At 39.3% G+C, this 15,104-nt stretch overlaps 1 protein-coding gene across 1 annotated transcript in view; it reads left to right on the top strand.

Annotated features, from left to right (window-relative positions):
* The window catches only part of LOC126283995 (transcription termination factor 2), a 237,771-nt gene that overhangs the window by 215,280 nt on the left and 7,387 nt on the right, over positions 1 to 15,104 (top strand). Inside the window, exons 17-18 of the mRNA XM_049982531.1 lie at positions 120 to 329; positions 14,160 to 14,317. Coding sequence (XP_049838488.1) covers positions 120 to 329; positions 14,160 to 14,317 — 368 coding nt within the window. The remainder of the gene's footprint in view (positions 1 to 119; positions 330 to 14,159; positions 14,318 to 15,104) is intronic.

The raw sequence follows: 15,104 nt of genomic DNA, 5'->3' as shown, positions 1-15,104 counted from the left end.
TAAAAAATGCAATCGTGAACTTTTTTTCATCAGAGAAGTTTCTGGTAGTTCCTAGTAAATGTGCATGATTACTCTTTTTTCTCATTATTCCTCTTCCTTACTGTTTTGTTTTATTGCAGATGCAAGCAGTTTTTGATAAGTTATCCGAAACTGTTTTGGGCACAGAAGACAAAGCTGTTATCATTTCTCAGTGGACAAGCATGCTGGAAATATTAGCAGAACACTTGCAGGAAATGGGTGTCAGATACACAATTCTAAGTGGCTCGGTGCCAGTCAAAGATAGGGGTGACATTATTGACAAGTTCAATAGACCTGACAGAGGACCAAAGGTATAATATTACAGCAACATAAATGTGAGAAGCTTGTAATTAAGATTAAAATTGTGGATAATATACACATTTTTGGTGTTTCAGAGGATATAATGATAGCCGTAAGAGAAATAATGTGAAACTTGAATCACAGTATATCGAATAACTGTGTTGTAAAAAATGAATTGAGAAAATTATTAAAATTGCCGAGGAGAGGGAGGCTACGTAGAACTTAACTTTAGGAACTGTATTTTTTAGTACACTTAAGTCTAGTTACCATATTTACACAACTGTAAAGGGACCATGGGTTTGTTTATAAATAACTTTCTGCTACCAGCTATGATTTTCTTTTGGCATAGTCCATATCAGTTCATGCAGGATAGGTTCATGCAGGCTAGGAAAAAATCTTACCTTCATAATCTCTAATGTTATTGAATTTAGCTTATGTTAAAATGAAGGACTGAGTGAGGAATGTGTAATTTTTTTTCCCGAGGAACAGCTCTCCAAAGATGAAACTGTACATATCATTTTGAAGATGTGAATTTCGTAAAAAAGAATTTAAAATGCTGTGTCTCTGGAACAGTTCTATATACTTCGATGAAAGATAATTGCTTTACGCTTACAAAGAAATCCTTCATTTGGACTTATTTGTCAGAGTTCTTTTACTATAGTGTTCTGAACTTTTTTATAATGTATGGAATTTTTTAAATGATTATTATTATTATTATTATTATTATTATTATTATTATTATTATTATTATTATTAAGACTTAAAGATTTCAATTTATACAAGTTCTGTGCACTCTGTTTTGTACTGAAATTAGCCAGTGAATGAACTAAAAATGTGTTCCACTGCTTCAGTATCTTCCTTTGATATAAAGTAATACCTTCCCGTTGAACCAATAGGAACTGGAGCATTTAACAATCGTCAAAACATTGTGAACCGGAAGTGAGCACTGATGGCATTGTTGCTGTCCCTCAGCTGGAAACCTAGGTCCAGCAGCTGGTCCATGTGGTAGTATAAAGTTCACTACTATTTTGTTTAACCCATAACTGGTGTCTATAATCTCTGCAATCTACCAGTCAGTCATACACACACATAGCACAAACATCCCCCTTCTCAGGTTGCGAATCTGAATATTATCCTGCAGTTTCTGAGGTTGTAGACGAACAAATGAAATTTTTTCTTTCTTGCTCTTTGAAGTGCGTGCAATATGAGATCACCCATCACTTTGAGCCCAGAAATGTGTCTTTTGAATTCCTTTCACAGAAGTAGTTTGTTTGGACCATTCTTCTTTTTTTTCTGCTCACGGAATTCTTCAGTTTCCTCCTTGGACAAAAGAATGAGGGCTGTGGCTGTGTAAGATTTCGTGAATCTAATAAAATCCTCAGTATTCTGAATTGCAGCTGCATATGTTCTGGAAAGATTATGTTTTGTAGCATGGTGCTTCAGCAGGTCTCCTACATCATCACAAGGCCCCTTCCCATGACCAATCAGTTGGCACAAGCATCTTACTCAATTCAAACAGGTGGTAACAATTTTGAAAATGTTTACAATCACCATAAGAAATAATGATGATCTTCTCTGCCCCTGTTTGCAATTGAAGAATTTTGCGCATTGCTAGCAAAGCATATGCTGAGTCATGTCCTGTGTCATCACTTATAACTGCAACACTTGTGGTCTTGTTTTGAAAATATGTTACTCCTGTAAAAATTGAAACCTGGTTATTACTCAAATGATAGCCTTGTACTTCTTATGGGAAAATTACGGACAAGTTCTCAGCAAAATCACAGTGAAGCACTAAACATAGTTCTTCAGCCTGTACGCACCCTGTCACTTCGGCAATGTGTTGTTCTTCCAATTTCTTCAGATGCTGTTGTGTTACTGCTTTCACTGACCCTTTACCAAGTCCATCAATGAAAATGTCAAAGGCAACAGTTTTCTTAATTACTTCATTTTCCTCCCGTATCGCATCTATTTTCTGCAGAGTTATCTGCTACATCTTCCAGGCCAAGTTTCTGTAAAGACAGTCCCTCCTTTCCAGGGCAGTCACCACATTCTTCAAACAGACAAGTCTCTCACTTTATGTTACAGACTGCTATTGACTTCACACGCCCAACCAAGGTGTCATATGTCATGTGCTCCAGTAAGTTTTTGAAAGTTACCACACAAGAATTCAAAATTCACACAGTACACACATAAACAAACATCTCTGGGTGGATCTGGAACTACCCACTTAAGCCGTAATGCATAAAATTTTGATCTTCCAGTATGTGAAGTTCTATACTTGCTCTTATAAATTGCAAAAGTTTTGTTAATACCGCGAGTCGTGTACCTCTTAACTTGTACAACTTTTTGACCTTCAACTGTTGCAGTTATAGTTTATTTTTTTTATTGCCTCTCTGCCGAGAACAGTCCCATTACTCTTCCAGATAAAATGACTGCACTATTTTGAACTTGAGCTGCTTCTACAGGATGGCCATATAATAGCAATCTGGTCTTCCAAAGACTCCTTTTACAGACCTCACATTTATTGATTTGTCTACCATGTACTTTGCTACTGATGGAACATGGTTCAAAATTGCTTTCTTTGAAAATGCCTTTGGAATAATAGTTAAAACATGCACCTTTTCACTGTAGGATGCACAGTATTCAAAAGCTGAATTGATATTTGTGAAAAATTCCTGGCAAGGAGGTGCAACAGTGTTTTATTTCATTTTCTTCTGAAGATGTGATTTTTAAAGAGTGTGATCAGTTTTGCTGTAGTGTATTCATTCATAGCTTTACTAATGTCTCGGCACTTTCTTGATGCGTAGGGCTTATGACTTGACTTCACTGACCACGGTTTCTTAACAGCACTAACACCTACCTCTGTAGTTGACTGATTCAAGGTATTTAATTCGTCCTCTATTGATGCAAAATATGCATCATCTGCACCATGGGAGGCTTTACCTTGTTCAGATACTATCATTGTTGTTGTTCTGTCAAAACATTTAGAACACTCAGTCATCAATGGAAACATCTTCACTTTGAAGCAGAGTCTTCAAATGAGAGCTCTTATTCCCAACCTGAACCAAGTCTGTGGCGTGCGTGTGTGTGGTTTTTTGTCATATATATCACTCTTTTATGGATATGCAAATAGTCAGCACACTTCATTCTCCTGTGTTCCCAATCAGAAGACATTTTAAACAGTCTTTTTCACAAAACACACTATAGTTGTGTCAGCCGGCAAATTTCTCACAAAAGCACAGAACTCACTGGATGGTCTCAGATGTGTTAGAAGCCTCTTCAGTAAACAAATTAGCACTGAACAACTACAATATAGAAACCTGTAATGAACAACCACAACAAAGAAACTGACAAGAAGCTGTAAGTATAAGAAATATCTGCATCAATGAAGGTGAAAAAAAAAAAAAACTGCAACAAAGACAGTAGAAATAAACATTGTAACAAAGAAATTAGTAAGAAACATCTTCAGTGATGACATACATTATCCTTGAAAGCTAAATAAAATGATTTTTTAAAATAAAACCTGTCCAACTTTTAAAAAGTGGAAGTTCTACTTTACAGAAAATATGGTACTACATGGCACTAATCGAAAGGGGAAAAAGAATCAAACTTTTATGGATTAGCACTTTGAAAAAAAAATCTGTAAATTATTTTAAAAAATTCAAAAGGTGACAGTAAAAGAACTTTGACACACATGTCCAAATGGTGGGTACCATTGTAATAATAAGGCAATTATCTTCCAAATAAAAAAAGCTGTAACAAAATATCTAGAACTGTTACAGAGATACAACCTTTAAAAAATAATTTCAGAAATTCGCTTCTTCAAAATGGTGTTCACAGTGTCACCTTTGGAGGCCCGTATCTCGGGGCAGGAATTTTTTTTGGAGAAAACTAAAACATATGTGTTTCTTACTTACTCCGGAATTTTAACATATACTAAATTCAATGACATTGGAGACTATGAAGGTAATCCTTCTGCCTGAAGTGAAGTGAAGTAATACGGATTATGCCTTTTATTTATGTTTTACACGACACACTTTGGGAAATGATTCCCATTATCAAGTGTGTACTTCTTTGTACTATGCTATTTTTTCATAATGTTTCTGCTCTGTTTTGTTGACTTTACTGCAATATATAAAAATGCACATGTTTAAGTTATTCATTGATTTTTATATCTAGTAAGTGGCGAAATTTGGAAGAACTTGTACATCCAGTTTCCTTATGGTCTATTTGTGCAGAGTCTCACATATGTTAAAACATCACTCACAACTTTCAGCGCACAGTACATATAGGGAATAACTTAAATAAACAAACAGTTACAAAGACGTTTGTAGATGTAGTTGACAGAGAGAATGTTAGAGATCCTCCACAGATATTCTTTTTTACAGAAGGTACTTATCTTAAAAATATGGGTTTGCTTACATCTATTTTACAATGGTGCTTATTTCTTTGTATTACTACTTTTATTTAAGTATATTGTTGAAGCACCTGAAAAAATTCACTGATTCACTTTCAAGGTTTTCATTTCACATTTTGTCTTTGTATTTTCTGTAATGTGTATATATGTCCAATCCTTCTAATAAATCCATTTCATGCTCTTTATTTAGTTAGTGGAGTACTTTGACATTTTGCTCTACTTTTCCAAATGGGTGTCCTGTAATGTGTATGTGTATGTGTAATGTGTTGTGTGCATCTGTTGTGTGTGGAGGCTTTAATGTGCTCTGTGTAGCTGGTGTTGAAATTTCGGCTTGTTTGTTCTAAGTAGAAGATGGAGCATTCCTGTTATGTTACTTTGTATATTCCAGAGTCAGAGTATGGTTCATCATTACACTTTGTATTATGTATTAGCTTTTGTTTTAGTAATTTTTTAGAATATTTGCTATCGTCTGAAATATATTGCCAATGTATGGGATGCTAGATACACATTAGTGTTTGTCTTTTTCTTTTGTGGTGCTCTTTGTGTTTGAATTTTTTCCACTTTGTTTAGGACTATGTCAACCATGGAAGCATTATAATCATGCAATCCCTTTCACTATATTTATTTCTTTGTGAATATTTTATTGATTCATAGGTATTTTAGCTGCCCTGTGTAGCACTGATCTGTATGCTGCCTATTTATGGATGTCTAGGTGACATGAGGTTCCATAGTCTGTGATGTCAGTCATTGTAGTTTTCCTGTAAATTTTGAATGTGCACTTGTTGTTGTTTCTTGCAATATTTAGGTCCAGGTAGTTGATGCTTTTGTTTTGTTCATGTTCCACTGTAAATGTAATTTTCTGATGTAGATTATTGAAGCAATTCAGCATGCCTGTTATGTCTGTGGCATCCCCGTCCACTAACAGGAGTGTGTCATCTACATATCTCCTATAAAATTTAGTTTTTCATAGATGGGGTTCGTGGCTGCTAATAACAACATTCAGGAGCATGTTGTGCCGCAGTGTGGTATACTTTGCTCTTGGTCACAGTATGGCAGTGGCCATTCATTCTGGTGGACAGCTGGTTGTCATACCAATATAAAAAGCTGTACAATAATTGCAGCAGAGCTGGTAAAGGACATTGCTGCTTTCACAGGTGGCCCAGCCCCTGATGGGGCAGGATAAACATGTAACAGCACAGGAATAGGAAGTGTGGGAGAGGGGAGGGGGGGGGGGGAGGAGGTTGGGCAGGTTTTGCACCTAGGTCTTCCTCAGGGATATGATCCTTATGGCAGGGGGTTGAGGTTGGCAGTGGTATAAGGATGGACTAGGATGATGTGCATTTTTTGTGGGCGATAGAACACGTTTTGAGTGGGCAACGGAACACTATTTTAGGAGAGCTAAGAAGTATCTTGCGTAGGATGTCCCTAACTTCAGAGCACGATGATAGGTGATCAAAGCCCTGGTGTACAATTTAGTTCAGTTGTTCCAGTCCAGGCTGGTACTGGGTGATATAAGGGGACCATCCTTTGTGGCTGGTTCTTGGGGGCAATTGGAGGATTGGGGATGTGAGGGGGGGGGGGGGGGGAAGCATGAGATATCTATTTGCAGATGAAGTCTGAGGAATAGTGCCTGTCAGTGAAGGCCTTGGTGAGACCACTCTGATACTGAACAAGGGAATTTTTGTCTCTGCAAATATGCTGTCCTCAGGTGGCCAGGCTGTAAGAGAGGGATTTTTTGGTGTGAAGGGAGGATGACAGCTGTCAAAACGCAGGTACTGTTCGTGGTTGGTGGGTTTAACGCGGACAGGGGTGCGGATGGAGCCATCAGGGAGGAGGTGCTCAACATCTAGGAAGGTGGCATGCTTGGTTGAGGAGGACCATGTGAAGCAGATAGGAGAGACATTTTTGAGGTTATGTAGGAATAAAGTTAGGGTGTGTCCTCAGAGTCTTTCATGGTAGTGTGTCTGAGTAAAATCCTCTCAGTTAGCAACCCATGTCAGTTTGAATAACATTCTCAAGCTTTCAATAGCTCTCTCTGCCATCGTCGTCAGGAGTAAAACTACCAACTGCTGGGGACTAGCACAATTTTCTACTTATATACCCACAATTACTACTGTTGACAGTAATCAGGGAGGGCCTAAACGACATGTGCGCTGAAGATGAGTTGGGCAGCTTGTAGCAGGTCCAGCCTGCCACAGAACCGAGTGATGTCACATGGTGCTGGGTTGGCGCCATGTTTGAAACTGCCACTCCTGCCTCCCTACAAGCATTAAGCATCCGTTGCTTCCTTTCGACATCCATAGCATGCCCCATGCCCTACTCAGTGTCTGCTCCTGATCTCTGTTAAAATTGTTGCTATTCATTCTAATCTCAGCCACCTCTTTTATAACAGAATCCCAGTATGTTGACACTTGAGCCAAGACACTCGTATTGTCAGACTATATTTTTATTCGTTTTTCAGGCAATGCTAAACTATGGCCTACTTGTGCTCCCTTTGTTTAATGTGTCTTGTGCTCAGTACAACACTCTTCAACTGTTCGAATTGTCTGGCCTATATAGATGCTGCTGCACTCACTCTGGACACACAAAGAGATACGTCAGCTTTAACACAACTCGTATCTTGGGGGCGGGCCGGAACACTGCTCTCAATCCTGTGTACATGTCCTAAGTTGCTGCTCAATGCCCCACAGTATGGCAGGAAAGCCATTGGCTTGTCTTCTTCTGGTTATTCAAAAGGTGTCCTCCTCCAGTGACATCTGAAAGTGTTTGCAATGTCTCTTTTGTTATAATCATTCTCTCTGAACATGTCTCAAGTGCTGCAATTTGGACTGTAGGTGGCTGTTGTCAGAAATAACTTTGGCGAGTATTAACATGTTCAAGATAGTTTTTGAATGTACAGGATGGTGAAAACTATCAGCATTCAAATATCAATCAGTGTGCTTCAGTTTCCTGTACACTGAATGACCAACTCCTGCCTTTCAGTCAACTAAAACATCCAAGAATGACAGCTTGCCATACTTCTCGATCAAGATGGTAAATTTAACGTTGGGATGGACCACTTATATGGTCCACGAAGTGCTGCAGTGTATTTTCATCATGAGGCCATATCAGGAAGGGGCACCGATGTACCGTAGGAAGCAAGACAGATGCAACACTGAAGAGTTCAGAGGCTGCTCCTCAAAGTGCTCCATGAAGAAATTCGTGACTGCAGGAGATAATAGTGAGCCCATTGTTGTGCCATCCATCATTTCATAATACAGATAAATTGTTAATCTATCCAACCTAGAACTGGACAATGGCTCGGTGGCAGTGCTGAGTAAAAACCTTAATTTTGTACCAGTCCTGCAACGTCTGCCAATTTTGGAGGTTATTAGTGGAATATAGCAGTGCATTCAGTATCGTTCGTACAATGCAACTGAGGTCATTAGAGTAACCGCCAGGCATATGCTGCCGAAAGCTAAGCTACCAAAATCCAATATTGGCCTGGAGGAGTGATGTCACTTTCACTTATTGAATAAGAATGATGACTTGGTTCTCTTGCCAGCTGACAAAGGAAACACCACTGTGGTTTCAACACTGGAGACATGAAGGCGCTACATTTATTAGATGATGACACACACCAGCAACTTAGTCGCAATCCGACACAGACCATGGTGTAGAAATTAATGTCTTCTGCCACCAGAACTTCCACGCTTTATGGACTGTTGAAGATACATGAGGACCACATTCCTCTTAGGCTCCTTGTTAGTGCAATCAGCTCGCCCACCTACAGGCTGGATTTGCAGAATTATTAGTGCCAAAATTGGGACATTGTGAACAACACCATGTAATAAACTCGCAAACATTTGTTGAAACACTCAAGAAAATGAAAATAGGCCGAAATGAAGTAATAGTTAGTCTGGATGTGGTGTCACTTCTTACAAGGGTGCCAGTACAAGACGTGCTGGATGTTTTGACCCAACAGTTTCCACCTGGCATTGTCAAGCTTTTCCGTCATATTCTAACGACAACATACTTCTTGTATCGCAACGAACATTATGAAGTAATGGATGGCACAGCAATGACTCACCATTGTCTCCTGCAATCGCAAATTTCTTCATGGAGCACTTTGAGAAGCAACCTCTGAACTCTGCCGTGTTGATCCATCTTGGTTCTTAAGGTACATTGGTGCACCTACCTGATGAGGCCTCATGGTGAAAATACACTGCAGCGCTTCATGGATCACTTGCACGGTGTCCACCCCAACATTAAATGTACCATCAAGATCGAGAAGGATGGCAAGCTACTGTTCTTGGATGTTTTAGTTGATCAGAAGACAGGAGGCTGGCTTGGTCATTCAGCTGTCAGCAAACCAAGGCACACTGATTGATGTTTGAATTCCAAAAGTTTTCACCACCCTTTACACAATAAAACAGTCCTGAACATGTTAATACCCTTAGCTGCACTTGAGACCTGTGTTCAGACAGAATGGTTATATCAAGAGACATTGCAAATGCTTTCAGGTGTTGCTGAAGAATGACGGGTTGTGAATCGACAGAAGCAGCCAAGCTGGCAGCTTTCCTGCCATAATGTGGGGCAATGAGCATCAAGTTAGGACATATACTGCAGAGACATGGATTGAGACCAGTGTTGCTTCTACTCCTAAGATAAGAGATACAGTGTGCCCTGTTAAAGAAAACATAGCTCTTGGTGTGTGTGTGTGTGTGTTTTGTGTGTGTGTGTGTGTGTGTGTGTGTGTGTGGTGTCCTGTGTGAGTTTAACAGCATCTATGTATGCCAGACAATTTGCACAGTTACAGGGTGTTTTACCAAGCACAAGAGAACTGTTAAACGAAGAAATTTCGATAAGTCAGCCACAGCTGAGCATTGTCTGGATAATGGACACACAATACAGTTTGAAAAAGTGAGAGTCTAGGGTCATCAACATACTGGGATTCCATTATAAAAGAGGCAGCTGAGATTTAATGAACAGTAACAATTTTAACAGAGACCGGGCGTACACACTGATTAGGTAGTGGGGGCATGCTTCGATGTCGAAAGGAAGCAACAATTAATGCTTAACGTGTGCAGGGAAGCAAGAGCAGCAGTTTAAAATGTGGCACTGGCCCCACATAGCACCTAGCATCACTTGGTCCCGCTGCTGGCTGAAGCTGCTATGAGCTGTCCAGCTCACATTCTGCGCAAGCGCCGTTTTGGCTGTCTCTGATCGGTGTCAGCGGTCGTGATGGGGAGTATACAAGTGGCAAATTATGCTAACTCCCAGCAGCCAGTAGGTTCACTCCTGACGACAATGGCAGAGAGAGCCATCGAAAGCTAAACAATTTTACTCAAATTGATGCAGCTTTGAAAACCGAGAAGATTGTATTCAAAGATAGGATGTCTTGGCTTGAGTCCAGATCATGAAGATACCATCAATGAACCTGAACCAGACTAATGGTTTTGTGTTTTGGGAGGCTGGGAAGGTCTCCTCCAAATGGCCCGCAAAAAGATCGGCATACGAGGGTGCCATGGAGGTGCACATGGCTCTGACATGTATTTGTTTATACACATTCCTTTCAAATGAGAAATTGTTGTCAGTTAGGATAAACTTAGCAAGATGTGTGATGTGAGGAATGAGGTAGTGTGTTTGGAGTCTGACGGACATTGGGAAAGGTAGTGTTCAGTTGCAGTAAGACAATGGGCATGAGGGATGCTGGTGTGTAGGGACGTAGCATCAACAGTAACGAATAGGGATCCAGGAAAGGGGGGCGGGGGTGCTAGTGAAGAGTCAGGAGTCAGTGAAGGAAGTGATTGGTGTCATTGAAGTGAGAAGCTAAATGACGGGCAATTGGTTGCAGGTATCGATCAATGAGAACTGAAATTCTTTCAGTGGGGCACTATAACTAGCCAAAATGGGGCATCCAGTATTGTTGGGTTTGTGCTTTTGGGGAGCATGTAGAAGGTGGGTGTGTGGGGTATTGTAGGGGTGAAGAGGGAAATGGATTCAGGGGAGATGACCTGGGAAGGGCCTGAGGCCTTAAGCAGGGATTGGAGTTTTTATCAGACTTCTGGAACAGGATCACTCTGGTAATGTTCATAGGTGGAGGAGTCGACAATTGGCAGAGGCCTTCTGCCAGGAAGTCACTGCGATTCATCACAACAGTGGGTAGGATGATTAGGTCGGGATTTGTTTTGAGGTTGTGTATGGCTGTTCTTCCTTCTGTTAAAAGGTTGGTGTTAGGAGGAAGGGACCTGATGAAAGACACTGAGGCTAAGTGGGAGGTAAGGAATTCCTGGAAGGTTGTTGGTGGGTTGTTAGGAGGTAGCAGGGGTGGATCACGATTAGGTGATGGTATGAACTGGAAGAAACAGGGTTCAGTGTTGGAATTAGAGTGGTTTTGGTTTGAGGGATTGGTGGCAAAGAAGTGCTTCCATTGCAGGGATCGTGAGGAAGAGAGTAGGTCTTTGACAAGTCCCGCATGGTTAAATTTAGGATTAGGGTTAAAGGTGAGACCTTTGGATAGGACTGAAACTTCTGTGGAGCCCTGGGTTTTGATGGAAAGGTTAACAACAGTGTTAAACACTGTGAGTATGATAGGAGTTGGATAGTGGTGCTCCGAGATGGCAGTAGGATGTCAGCAGTTTGGATAACTCATGTAGGTGGTGTCTGGAATGCTCCTCCAGTTGCTGGAGAGGAAGGGATTCAATTTCAGAGATGTGAAGTATGGAGTAGGGATTGCAGAGTAGTAGAATCTTGTGGAGGAAGCAGATGTGATTCTGGGATGCCTGTGTCATGAAGATGTGTTTTTGCAGTACCAGGTTTGTGAGGGCCAGGGATTGGCAGAATCTGAAAAGATGTAGGTCATTGTGAAAGGAGGGGTGGGATCCAGAGAAAGGAATCTTTACCAGTAGGCTGTTTGAGGTGATTCCATGGTTTAGGCAGCATTTGAGAAACAGGATGTGGTACTGCGTTTCAGCCAGAGAAAGGCATACTTGTCTGAACTGGTGCAGAAAGATGGAGCAAGGGTCCATTGTGGCAGGAATGGTGTAAAGGAAATCATTTTGACCCATTCAAACTCATTTACATGCTGATATAGTGTTTTCGAACACTGTCAAGGCATTCTGGAGTTGCTATTTCATTTGACAGCTCTTACTTTGTGAGTTTGGCATATTGCTGATCTTTCTGGTCATGTCATATGCCACTGCTGTAACTGTGTATGCCTATCCGTGAAAACTTAATTCATTACAGCTAGTATGGTGGCCACCACATCCTCCAAGTGATTAATTTTTACTGGATATTAAAAGTTTCAGAAGCATAAGAGTACTGAATGTGTATTGTGTGCACCATAATGTAAATGTTGTAAATGCTGACTGCTCATTATAAGAGAAGTCATGAACTTGACAAACTGTCTGAATGAACATTGGTTAACTGCAGATTTGTTAAAAATTTGAAATAAAACTGAAAATTGTAATGTAGCTAGTGAACATTGCAGAAAAAGTAAATCCCATGAGGGATCTTTCATACATGTTAATTCTGATGTAAACTACAAAGTAAGAAAGGATTTTAAGTGATTTTGGTGGCTTCTGTATAGATCTAGTAAAGCATTTAAATTACTGAATTTGAATTTATAAAATCCTGGAAAAGTGACAACTGAAAATTTATTATAGAAATTTCCCAGTTTGCTTGAATTATAAGGGGGAGGGGGATAATAATAGCTGCTGTCATTAAACATCAGTGACATAAGTGAAACTGTAAGGCATAAAAATTTATTGATTTAATTTTAAAAAAATATGGCTTCAAATCTGTAATGCTTGGAAAAGGCATTTACACAAAGAACTAAAATTTAACAGAGATATTGCTTTTATTTAATATATTAAGCATTATACTTAGGAATGATAACATAATGACTGAGAAATGTGTATTACAACATAAAGAAATCAATATTGGTCAAAGTTGGTTCCTTATCATGTAGTTAACAATGTTAAGACACACTAGCATGAAAAACTGTCATTAATGTTATTCAAATAATTATCAACTATATGGTTGCAACTAGATTCTTACTTAATGTTCAATAGTACAGTATATTTAATATTCAAAAATAAGTAAAATTGTTTCTTTTGGATAACTCCTTCTGTACTGTACACAAATTTTTAATCTAAAACCAGTAAAGCAGAGAAGATGTGTTTACTTTTGTTGTTACATTTCTTGGGTAAACTTATAACCTTTCGATTTCAAATTTACATCTGAGCTAATGTTGTCATTTTACATGATATTTCAATAATACCCCAACTATCTTTTTTGTGTATGTTGAGTGCCAACCTTGGCTATTGGCAGTTTGGATTACAACCAAACTATGATCAGAACAAGGCACCTTTCATAACAGCAGTGGTGTCATTGTGCTGACAGTGACATTCCATTGCAAGCCTGCCACTGAGTCATTCCTTCAGATCAGATTTCTTAAATTTTGTTTCTGTGTGTGTAGCAGTGTATGTTACTCTTTTCCAAGCATAAGTTACATTCGTGATAAGGTAGTACTGTATTAGTCAATATCACTATTGCTTTCAACAGTTGCTTTGTTAGCAACAATCCCATTAAAGCTTGTGACACTGTTACTAGTATTCACAAAATCTTCACACAATGACTACAAATGGTGCTTGTGTAAATCCCTCACTAAATTTTAACAAGTTTCTTTTATCCAATAACAATTTTAAAGACAATACAATATGCTACTGAATGTCAATGAATGAAAACACGAAGAATAAATTTTCATTCAAATTTCTGTTGACAGATGTGGCAGTCATTCTAATAACAAAAGTAGCTGAACAAAGCAATTAAACAAATAAAATTTGAATATGTAAATCCTCCTATCATATGATCTGTTGATACTGCTTACAGTATACAAAAAGGGACTGTATCTTTCTGAGTTTATATACAAGATAATTTGTAAAAGGCAGTGCAATAACTTTCACACGTAAGTACAATCCCTCCCCCCCTTCCCCCATTTGGGTTTGCAACAATACACACAGGAATGCAGAGACTGAGAAAAAATTTCTGTACATTCTGAGTTAAATGAAGTATATTTAGAGAGGGTCTGTCTTTCTGAAACTTTTATTGTCTTGCATGACTATAGTCATTTCTAGACTACGTACAGATGCATTGCTTTCTATATTGTTTACCTGATGGTACTGTTCCTTAGGTTTGTTGTACAAATGATGGGTGACATGATACATGTTAGAATGTTTCTTTAAAATGAAATTTCTTTGTTGGATGCAAACTGCATGGCAATGGAAAACAGTATTTTGCAACCTGTGCTGGCTCTGTTACTGCTGTTTAATAAGCTGTCACCATGTTGGCCCATCAAGGTTGACAAGTTGTGGTGGGGGCTTTCAGTCATCATTGGATGTATTAGCAATGTTATTACTTATTTTACTTATTTCCTTTTCAGGTAATGCTTCTGTCATTGACTGCTGGGGGAGTTGGCTTAAATCTGGTTGGCGCAAACCACCTCTTTCTCTTCGACGTTCATTGGAACCCTCAACTTGAAGCACAAGCCTGTGACAGGGTGTATCGTGTTGGCCAAAAGAAACCTGTTCACATATACAAGTAAGTGAAATAAATTGATGTGAAATTCAGCAAAGAAATAAGTAACTATATAAAGACAGATCATAGTTTACCTAGCAGAAAATATGTTGAACAGCAGTGAACAAACCATTTGAAAACAAGTGTACATAACATGTGACACTACTAGCTACAGTAATGCAACTCTCTCTCTCTCTCTCTCTCTCTCTCTCTCTCTCTCTCTCTCTCTCTATCTATCTATCTATCTATCTATCTGTCTGTCTATCTATCTCTATCCAAACAGTATAACAATTATTGAAGTAATAAATCAATTTGATCTGCACATCCTGAAATCAATAGCTGGCAGGAAGCAAAAACACAAAAAAACTTAACTGTGTTGAATGCCTGCAGGGAAACTAGTGTACTAAGAACTTATTCCCCTGTTTTGTAAGAGAGCAAAAGAAATTAAAAATTTGACAGTATTATGAAAAGTATACTTGCTACTCGCCACATAATGGAGATGCTGAGTCGCAGATAGACACAACAAAAAAAGACTGTCATCAAGTAAGCTTTTGGCCAAAAAGGCCTTCAGCAGAAATACACACAACACACACAAACAGTCTCTGGTTGCTGAGGTGAGACTGGTAGCTGTGCATAATGAAGAAGCAATTTGGTGGTGGTGGTGGTGGTGGTGGTGGTGGTGGTGGTGGTAAGGGGAATGGGGCATGGAGGGGGAGGGATAGCAGGATAGGGGTGGGAGACAGTCAAGTGGTGCTTGTGGGAGTGTACAGGAATTGGAGGAGGATGAGCAGCTGGCTGCAGTCAGTAGGTT

This window comes from Schistocerca gregaria, chromosome 8, assembly GCF_023897955.1.
Source record: "Schistocerca gregaria isolate iqSchGreg1 chromosome 8, iqSchGreg1.2, whole genome shotgun sequence".
Classification (NCBI taxonomy): domain Eukaryota; kingdom Metazoa; phylum Arthropoda; class Insecta; order Orthoptera; family Acrididae; genus Schistocerca; species Schistocerca gregaria.
The sequence above is the reverse complement of the archived record's forward strand: the minus strand, read 5'-3'. Positions and strand labels throughout refer to the sequence as shown.